At 40.0% G+C, this 10,876-nt stretch overlaps 1 protein-coding gene across 1 annotated transcript; it reads right to left on the bottom strand.

Moving 5' to 3' along the window:
* Positions 8,243–9,984, bottom strand: LOC107646465. The gene is made up of 2 exons (XM_016350648.1): positions 9,234–9,984; positions 8,243–8,928 (listed from the first exon to the last, which is right to left on the bottom strand). Exons 1-2 carry the CDS (start codon positions 9,982–9,984, stop codon positions 8,243–8,245), a joined length of 1,437 nt encoding a protein of 478 aa, XP_016206134.1.

The raw sequence follows: 10,876 nt of genomic DNA, 5'->3' as shown, positions 1-10,876 counted from the left end.
CTTCCACTTTTGCATGCTTCCTTTCCATCCTCTGAGCCATTCCTGCCCTGTAATCTCTGAAATCACTTAACACACATATCAAGGCATCTAATGGTGATAAGAGAGGATTAATATTAGTAATATAAAGGCCAAAGAAGCATGTTTTCAATCATAGCACATAATTAGGAAGACAAATGTAAAACCATGCAAATAGTATGAATAAGTGGGTAAAGAGTTGATAAAAACCACCCAATTGACCAAAGACTGATATGTTAGACAGCACTTCTCCTCGGTCGAACATCCTCAATCCAATGGGTTAGCAGAAGCTGCGAATAAGGTCCTCCTCCAAGCTCTAAAGAAAAAGCTTGACGATTCCAAGGGTCTTTGGGCCGAACTTATTCCAGAAATTTTGTGGGGTTACAATACCTCGGTACACTCATCAACTAAAGAAACACCATTTCGTTTGGTGTATGGATCAGAAGCAATGATCCCGATCGAAATATCACAAGGCTCCTTAAGAACACAAGGAGAAGCTCATGAAGATGCTCGGAGGGCCGAGCTGGATTTGATTGAGGAAATACGCAACACAGCGGCGATTCGCCAAGAGGCCTTGCAACAACAAATTGGTCGGCGCCACAATAAAAAGGTGAGGCCGAGATTTTTTCAGATCGGCGACCTAGTATTAAGAAAAACTGAAGAAGCACGAAAACCACCCTCACATGGCAAACTTGCCGCGACATGGGAAGGACCTTACATAATTCGTCAAGTACTTGGCAGAGGAGCATATCTTTTGGAGCAATTAGATGGCACAAAGCTACCTAGCACTTGGAATGTTAATTCCTTAAAGCAATACTATAGTTAGCAAGCTGCAGAATGCTGGTACTCTTTTTCCTACCTAGAGATTTTTCTCAAATTTGGGTTTTGCTCAAGGAGGTTTTAATGAGGCTGGCTTACCTAATCCAAAATTGTAAAGGTACTGCATTAAAACAACACTTATTTTCTTTCTATAACTTATTTTGGTCAAAATCATTATCCAAGACATCCTTTAAATGATCGACTCCACGATCACACTAAAAGGAAATTTATCAAAACCAAAGTCGCATTGGTACCACATGCGCATACCCAAACGCTGACAATTTTTTCAGCATATTGCAGTAATCGGACCCTAATGGGGATATATACCAGAAAATCCGAACAAACGCATATATTACAAGCAAACAAAACAGATTAATGTAGCAGTCATTAAAGGGATTATACATACCCTACTTAAGACAAATAGTTTTTATGAGAGTATTCATATCTCTCAACCATCACAAAAATTACAAAAGTCGAACATAAAACTACTACTTTAAAATTTTTTTAATCAGCTAAGTTATCATCCCCCTCTTCCTCCATGACTTCTTCGTCGTCAACCAACTGACCATCCCGAACTATCTTGCTCGGATCCATGGCAGTATAATCCTCTCCAAGATGCAAGAACTTCGCTTGAATGATGGCGCGTTCAAAGCCCTCGGCAAACGCGTCGAGGATCTCGGCTTCTCGGCTAGACTCTATCTGCTTCAACTTTGCAGTTATCTCAATAATCTGGTCACTCATAGTGGACAGTTCATTTCCCTTTTTCCCTAGCGACTCTACCGCCCTTTCATGTTCCTCTTTCTCAAGTTTCAATTTTTCTTTTACAACAGAGAGCTCATTCCTCAGTTCGGCTAGCATAGAGTCTTTTGACTTCAGTTGCCCCTTTAGGTCAGCAGTTTCTGAAGTACTCTGTAACATCCTTCTATGCCTTTTTTCTTGGCTTCGCCCTATGCTAACCAACCGAAAACCCAAAACCTGCAAATTAGCACACAAACAACCTCGATTTTTATGGCGCATCTCTCATACACAAAAAAAAAAACTAATACTAATACATGAAAACCTAACCGACCTACATGAATTGATCTATGCCAACATCCCCGACCTCCTCAATACGAGCTACGTCGGAAGCAAATTGGACAACTTCGTCCGCCAAAACATTGAATGGGAATTTTTTATCCCACACGGACGACCCATCACCCTTTTCTTCAAAAGAGTGGAGTTTTTCCTGTTTAACGGTGAAACCCGACAATTCGTTTAGTTGAACAGCTTTCTCCCCTTCTTCCAGATTAATAATCTCAGACTTCCTTTTTTTGAAAACAATTCCCTTTTTCTTCTGTGCTGGTTGATTCACTTCAGCCTCGCCTTCTATCTTTTCAGCGTTTGATGAGGAACCTTCAAAGTTTTTCATTTTAAACTGAGCCCTCATGCTCGATGCTGAAACCCCTGGATATTTTCCACCTAAAAAACAAATAAACAAAGCCCGCTGATTATACAATAAATCAAATACAATACGGGTGGAATAACACAACAGTGTCTCACCAAAATATTTTACAACAGAAGTCCTATCTTCCTCCCATGGAAGTAGGTCTGACACAGATATCAAACTACCCCGATCAACCATTTCCATCAAAAAACTTATTATACACTCGTTCCGAGGTGATATCAATTCAGGACCTAAGATGTGATTAGGTTGGCAGCACCAATAAAGGGGAAACTTCTCCCCAAGATTTTCAGCTAAGTAAAATGGAAATTCTTCATCTACCGACTTTACCTTGAAAAACATTTCCTTAAAATCTTTAAAAGAAGATTTATACAGTTTGAAAACAGAAAACCTAGGAGTACTGTTCAAGTTGATCCAAAGGCCTTTCCAAACACCCTTTGCTTGAAACAAAGAAAAAAATAGTTCTAACTCAGGTTTAATTTCTAGATATTCCATCAGAATTTGGAAATATTTCACAAACGCCCATCCATTAGGATGAACCTGAGAAGGTGCACAATTCAGTTGGGTTAACAAATCACATTCAAAATTTGTAAACGGAAGTTTGACAAACAATTCTTCAAGAACACAGCTATACATATAAAAATTTTCAAAATCTTTCTTTCTGTGAAAAACACGATCCATGCGATTGCATGGCAGCAACTCAATACGAAACCCGGGCCTCACTATTTTTGACAGATTCAACCCCCCAACACTTTCCTTGTCAAAGAACAACGAAACTCTTATTTTTACATCCCCATCAACCTACTCATAAGAACCATCATCTTCTATCTTGGGTAAAGCTTTTGCCTTTTTGTCACTCATTTTTCTTTCTCTCACACCAGAAATCAGGGAAACTAACAGGTAAAGGACTATGGTTACTAACCTCTTTTACTCATTCTTTTTGAAGAACCACGAAGTTTAAGCAACAGCACAATCTCCACGAAAATGTAACTTGAAAATAAATTTTTTGAACATTCATTTAATGAAACCCTTTCAGTTCCAGGCTTCAATCACGGCCATCAATCCAAACCCCACTTACAACGGTTCTAAACCCACTTAGGAACTTGAACCCTGCATTGAAAAGCATTTATAATTATTACTTTATCCCATCATGGCTTTTGCTATTCTAAATAAATAATAATTTATGTCTATCATTATCTAAAGTGAGTCAAGTTGAACTGGGGGCTCCTTACTTCGAGCTATAACTCGGCCATATGGATTTAAAAGCTCAACCTGCCTCATTCAAGTCTAGGCTAAACTTGGGGACTGTGATATAATCGTTATACATCGGTTACGAGTTATAGCTCAGCGGACCTCCTTTTAAATCGGCATATTAACTCTGCGCATTAATTCTGCTGACTTTATGGCAATAAAACCTTTGATCGGTTACATACTAAACGGTCAATTCAGACCTAAACGGTCATCATCGTCTTCTAGTTATAAAAGGGAGTAATCAGAGTTTGCAGAGGTATGTTCGTTCAAAAACAAAAGACTCTCCTTTGATAATTGTTCTTAACTGACTTGAGTGTCGGAGTATTTTTTGCAGGTGCTCCCCTCATCGTTTTCGCTGGGTGGCCAAGGTTCATCGTGACACGGTGAGAAGATCGGCCAACAACCTCAAAAGGACGAGTTATAGTTCGGCCATATTCAGGCAAGAACAACTTGCAATTTAGAACATCTATAAATCTATCCCGAATAGAGCGACCCTATTTTTTTTTTTTTGATTGAGAAGGGGGCCAGAGGCCCAAAACAAGAAAACTAATTAGCCATTTACTATTCTCGCAAACACTCGTTGCCTCCTATCAGCTTCAATTATTGGAACAAGAAAGGGGGGAGGCAAAACAAAATGGTGGAGCGCTGCCGGAAGATTATGGGCATGCTTGGCTAGAACGTCGGCACTGAAATTGGCTTCTCTCAAGATGTGTTTCACTCGGAAGTCACCTGGATTTGCCTGGAGCTCTTTAATTGCACGGATGAGGGAGGTGCTATTATGGAGGTCCGTAGATGCATGCTGCAACAGATTCACTGCACAGGTAGAATCTGTCTCTACTTGTACCTTCTCCATTCCCATATCAATTGCAATTTTAAGACCTGTGTAGATTGCCCAAAGTTCTGCTTTAGTAATGGTTACCTTTCCAATGTTCATCATGAACCCTACCATAACCAGGCCATTCGAATCTCTGAGAATGCTGCCACACGAGCCAGAATTTGAAGTTTGCAGGACCGAGCCATCAACGTTGAGTTTGCTCCAGCCCGCTTTCGGTGGCTTCCAACCAATAAGGATCGAGTTTGTCACTCTGAGGGTTTTGATGCTTCTCTCTGTAAGGTCTAACACTTCCTCATAGTTTCTGGCCATCCCTCTAATTTCTGGGATTACTCTTTCAAAAGGGATGTTATCTTGATTGAAAATTAATTCATTTCTTTTCTGCCAGATAATATTACAAGAAGTGAGAAAGAAAGTGGGCCATGAAGTCCCACAGCTAGTGCGAGAGGTCCTGGACAGGTTATCGTAGAGCCAGTCTTAGAGATTCTGGCTGAAGAAAGGGTCCTGCAGGTCTCTATTTGAGTTGCTCATCCAAATGCCTTGGGCGTATGGGCAGTCCCTCAGCACATGGAGCAGACTCTCTTCAAGATTCGGGCATCTCGGATAGCAATCATTATCGGTAAGCCCCTAAACACTTCTTTTTAGATTAGTTAGCAGCGCGTTATGGCTTAGGAGCCAAGCAAAGGTTTTCAGTCTCTGGGGAACCCTGGTTTTCCAGCAAATTCTATAAATTTGGTCTGAGTCCCTATCTTCAACATAGTAGCTTTTGTAGGCTGATTTGATAGAGAAACTGCCCTGAGGTTCTGGTAGCCATCCCAGGGAATCCGGTCCGAGGGAGTGTTGGGGAGCTTTAATAGTATGAATCATAACGATAATCTCCTCTGGGATTAGCTGAGCTAACCTCTCCCAATCCCAACATCCTTCCGCCGTAGCATAGGTTGCTAAATCCTCGTCAGCTCTGTCTTCCCCGATATGTTCCATCGATAACTCACTCAAATCTGAGATACCAGGAATCCAGTGATCTTTCCAGAATTAAATGCTTCTTCCATTTCCAATCCTCCAGATTAAATTGCTTTGAAATCGGTCCCAAATTTTAACAATACCTCTCCAAGCATTAGAGCACTTCGCTTTTTTAGTAACCTTTGGAATAAGGCTGTCCCCGCAACTATACTTCACTTTCATTACTTTCACCCAGAGAGCTTGTTCATTATGCACTAGCCCCCAAGCTAATTTCATGAGAAAAAGGTCGTTGGATTCTTGAGCCTTCCGCAATCCTAGCCCTCCTAATTCCTTTGGCTGGCAAATGGTATCCCAATTCAAAAGATGAATTTTCTTGTTCTCCACATTAGATCCCCAGAGAAAGTCTCTACACATTTTATCAATTTTATTACAGACCTCCTTAGGCATCTTCATTGTTTGCATAGTATAGCTCGGAATGGTAGACAAAACTGATTGAACAAGGGTGCATCTTCCGGCAAGAGAAAGGGTTTTCATGTTCCAACTTGACAATTTGGCCTGCATCTTGTCTAGAATTGGTTGAAAGTGGTGTTTTCCGCACTTCTCGTGGATGAGCGGTACGCCGAGGTACTTTCCTAAATTGCTGGTTAGCGGAATACCGAGATCTTTGCTGAGCTCCTCTCTTCTGTTGTGATTAACATTCTTGGAGAAAAAGATGCAGGATTTGCTAGGGCTGACTTTCTGTCCAGAAGCTTTACAAAAAGTCTCCAAAGCTTCCTTGATTACTCGAACCTGCTCCTTGCTTGCTTCTGCGAAAAGAACGAGATCATCTGCAAAACAAAGATGAGATAGATGAGGACCATTCCTAGTCAACTTGATAGGTTTCCATTTTTTTTGCTCTATTAAGGAGTTAATTAGTTGAGAGAGTCTTTCAATACATAGGACAAAAAGATAAGGGGATAAGGGGTCTCCCTGTCTAATGCCTCTTGTTGGGTTGAAAGTCTCTGATGGAGAACCATTCCAAAGCAAACTCATAGTGGGGGAGGAGATGCAGAAGTGAATAACATTCACAATATTCTTCGGGATGCCAATATCTTTGAGAGTGTCAATGATAAAATTCCAATTTAGACGGTCATAGGCCTTCTCCAAGTCTATTTTGATTGCCATGAGTCCTTTACCACTAGCTCTCATCCTCATAGTATGGATCACCTCTTGTGCTATCAGAATGTTATCTGCACTAATTCTTCCTGGGATGAAACTGGCCTGGGTGTTAGAGACAATGTACCCCAAGTGCGGCTTTAGTCTTTCTGCAATAACTTTAGTAACAATTTTATAGCAGACGTTACAAAGACTGATAGGCCTGAACTGTGCAAAGTTTTCAGGTGAGGGAACTTTAGGAATGATAGAAATTAAGGTTTGGTTTGCTCCAGCTATATTCTCAGGATTTCTAAAGATCATATGCACCCAATTCACCACCGAATCAGATACAATGTCCCAGGAATGCTGGAAAAATTTTGCTGGAAATCCATCGCTTCCTGGCGCCTTCCAGCTTCCCATATTGAACACAGCATGTTTAACTTCTTCATGGGTAATATTTCTGCTCAAATGGTTTAACTCAGCCTCAGTCAGCCTAGGGAACTTACCTGTGACAGGAAAATCAGGTAAAAATAAATTGTAGTTATTAGGAGCATATAAAGATTTGAAAAAGGATACTCCGAACTCCTTCAGTTCTTCCACGTTATCAATCCATTCATCCTCGCTATTTTTTAGAGCATTAACGTGGTTCCTTCGTCTCCTTCCATTAGCTTTCTGGTGGAAGTATTTAGAGTTTTTGTCCCCTAAATTAATGGTTTTACATTTAGCCATTTGCATCCAATAGCTTTCTTCTTGTACTACAATCATTTCATATTCCTTCCAAAGGTCCCTTTGCAGTTTTTCCAAAAAAGGATTATTATTAAAGGAAAGGTTTTGGTTGATGCCTTCAAGCCTGAGAAAAATTCTTTTCTTTTTCCTGAAGATGTGCCCAAAGACCTCTTTGTTCCATTCTTTGGCTTTTTCTGTGAAATGGTGAATGTTGTTGATGAGATCACCTTGTTTGCACCAGTTACTTCTCGCCAAATTATTGTAGCCCTCATGGAGCAGCCAGGGCGCGAGCAGCTTGAAAGGTCTCTCTCTCCCGTTTTCCACAAGGGTGTCAAAATCTAGGAGAATATGTAGATGGTCAGACTTCAATTTAGGTAGATGTTTCACTCCAACGGATGGAAATAAAACATTGAACTCCAAATTTCATAAGAATCTATCAAGCCTGCGTTTAATTTGATTTCTTTGCCAAGTGAACGGCGGACCAGAAAAGCCTAGATCATTTAGACCGCAATTAAGCATGCATTCTTGAAATCTGTTTGAGTCTTGAGATAAATTACGATTGCCCCCAGTTTCCTCAAGAGAAATGATAGAATTAAAGTCCCCACCAAGACACCAAGGCCCTTGATTAGTTGCTGCTATACTTTCTAGCTCCCTCCACAAGGTACTTCGCGGTCCCGGTTGGGGGCTGCCATAAATACACGTGCAATGCCAAGACTGGTTATTATTATCTTTAATCTTTAGGTGAATAAACTGTCTTTGGACATTAACAGGCTCCACCTGCCAATCTTTTCCGTTCCAAAGACACCAAATCCCTCCCGAGAAGCCCTCTGCATCACTAATGCACCAAGAGTCAAAAACCTAATTTGCGGATGATCCCCTCTACTTTGGTTCCTGAGACATGAGTTTCAAGAAGGATACACAATTTCAAATTATAATGATAAGTTAAGTCTCTAATCATAATGGGAAATCCTTTGGAGGAAACCCCTCTACAATTCCAAGCTAAAATATTCATAATAACCATTAAAAAACAAGGTAGAAAAAACTCCCTGAAAGAAGTCAGGAATCTAGGCCTCGATTGGCTTGACATTAGTGGCCTGTGCCACCTCCTCTATGCTTCGGAGACACTCCTCTCCCCTCTGTTGTCTCTCCATTGGGTCGTCTTTTCCTGCTTTGTTGCTGGATTCTCCTGGATCTAGAGGGCTTTTGGCTTCTGTATTATTGAAATACTCCTTATTCCCACCTCCCATGATAGTTGAGATGAGGTTTCTGGTAGTATGATCCAAATGGCCTCCCATTAAAGCAGGCTGCATACAGTTAGTACGTGCAACTTGTTTAGTAAGATATGAGAATTGTTTCCAATACTCTTGGTTTCTCTCTTCTTTATCTTTTTGGTTGTCTTGTGCCTTCTGGTTATTCGCCTGGTTATCTGAAAAGACGTTATGGCTGTCCTGATTTGTCTGGAGACCCTTGATGTTTCTTTGGTTGTGGCTGGATTGTTTTACATGCTTAGAGACTGTTGGAGTTTTCTTACTAATGGCAGTATTCTTTCCTTTCATGATAGGAATAAGGTTTTTGTGTTTCTGTTGGCTTCTCTGATTATGAGAGTTACTTCCATTCTTGCTAGTCTGTTTGGTAACACTTTTTTCGCTAGTTCTTGCTTCTTGGGTGTCCTTGTAAGCTTCCGACGTCTCTATGGGAGTAGTATCCAGGTCAGATTCTTCATTTTCTTGATTACCTTTATGAATTTTCTCTGCAAGAATATGGAATCTTGATGTTGGTATACTTTCCTTTTTATCCTTTTTAGAAGGATCTGATTTTGGTTTGTTTTTTCTTTGGTTTTTCTTAACTATCATCCACGGTCCAAATGGGTTGCCTTCTTGGTCCTCCTTAATTTTCTTAATTTCTTCCTGATTTGCTTCCTGGTTTTGTGAGGCTTGCCTATTGTGTTGCATCTCTCCTAAAATGGTTGGTGTTCTTTCCTGATTTGTTTCCACTGAATCTTCTTTCCTTTTTTGAATATTTTGCTGATTTTTGGGCCCTGATTAGTCTCCTTACCGTTGCTGCCCTCATCTCCACTGGGAATCCTGCCTCCCGTTGGATCCATGGCGGTGTTGGTGGTGGTTCCAGTTATCGATTCACTACACTGTTCGATTCTATGCCCGTATTTGCCACAGTTGAAACAAATTTGGTGTAATCCCTCGTAAACAATGTTGAAATCTTTGCCCAGAGCTGTAAAGGATGGAACAATCTTCTTTTTCAAGTCAATTTCCACACAAATTCTAGCAAATTTATCGCGAGAGTGTATAGATGTGAGCTCGTCCACTTTTAGCATTGTACCAAGCGTCTTTCCAACTTTCCAAAGGAAGAATTTGTTATATAACTCAATTGGGAGGTTTGGGATTCTTATCCATACAGCAACTTTCTGCACATCCGTTTCTTGTGGTAAGAAAAGTGGCCTCCACCTCTGCACTAATAGATAGTGGTCTGCTATCATCCAAGGCCCTTCAAAAAGTGCATGAGCATAATCATCCTGATCTGTGAATCTAACCAGAAAGAAATTTCCAGCCAAATCCATGACTCTTATGGATCCTTTTTTCATCCATCTCCGTTGCACCCATCTGTCAAGGGCTTGGAGATTGAAATTTTTTCCTAAAGGTTTCAGAATCAGAGAGAGTTTCCAGGGTCTACACCAGTCTTCATACTCTTCTAAAGAGACCTCAATTGTAGGTTTGGGATTGAAAGGAACTTGGTCATCCGTGGAAAGGTCCACATCCAAATCTTCTGGAGCATACTCCTCTGAAACCATCTCCACAATTTCTTGTGGGTTCAGTTTTCGAAGCCATTTTCCACCACCATATCCCGGTAGGACCTTCTAGGTGACTTGTGCGCATCCTGTTTACCTTCATTAGTTTTCTGATTATCATTAGCAGTAACTGATGTTTGCTTTGTTTCTCTTGTTTCTCCTTCTGTGATTTCCATGCTCTCTGTTACAATATTTTCTCCATTCATCTTGACTTTTTTTATACTTCTTGACATCAGGTCTTCCTCTTCCGGCAAGCGTTCATCCATTTCTCAGAACAAAGAAGTTTCAGGCACTCCTATGTTTGTTTTGGCTCAAAAGCTAGAGCGACCCTATTTTAAAAGCATATCAGATGCTAATACCTTGATGGAAACAAAAAGTCTTATCAGCCTCCACAATTAGACATTTATCAAAAAAAATATTCCATGGAATGAAAAGGTTTTCATTAATTTTTTTATTAAATGAAAACAATTATACCATTTTTTAAGTTTGAGGTTCTTAATTTTTTAATTATTTATAGCATGTCGTAATTGTGAAAACATTTTATTAAGATGTAACTCCCACACTATCTCAAATATTAGAAGGCAGCAAATATATCTCTACATTAGAGTATCATTTCCTACCTAGAGGCGGCTGGATTTAATAAAATAATTTAACCAATTGGTTTTATATCAATATTAAAAAATTGGCCAATTAGTATAAAACTAAAAAATTATATAGGGATAATTATTTACTTGAATAGTATCTAAGTAGTTTGAATTTGATTATTAGTAACTCGGATCGTTCCATCATATTAGGCAGTTATTCAATATTGAATTTACTGTATTAGAAAGGTATGAGTCTCCAGCGTCTAGGCTCAGAGAAACAGAAACCAAATTTTTTTTTTTTTCCATCATAT

Source organism: Arachis ipaensis, chromosome B06 (assembly GCF_000816755.2).
Source record: "Arachis ipaensis cultivar K30076 chromosome B06, Araip1.1, whole genome shotgun sequence".
NCBI classification, from domain to species: domain Eukaryota; kingdom Viridiplantae; phylum Streptophyta; class Magnoliopsida; order Fabales; family Fabaceae; genus Arachis; species Arachis ipaensis.
This window is presented reverse-complemented; position numbering and strand designations above follow the sequence as displayed.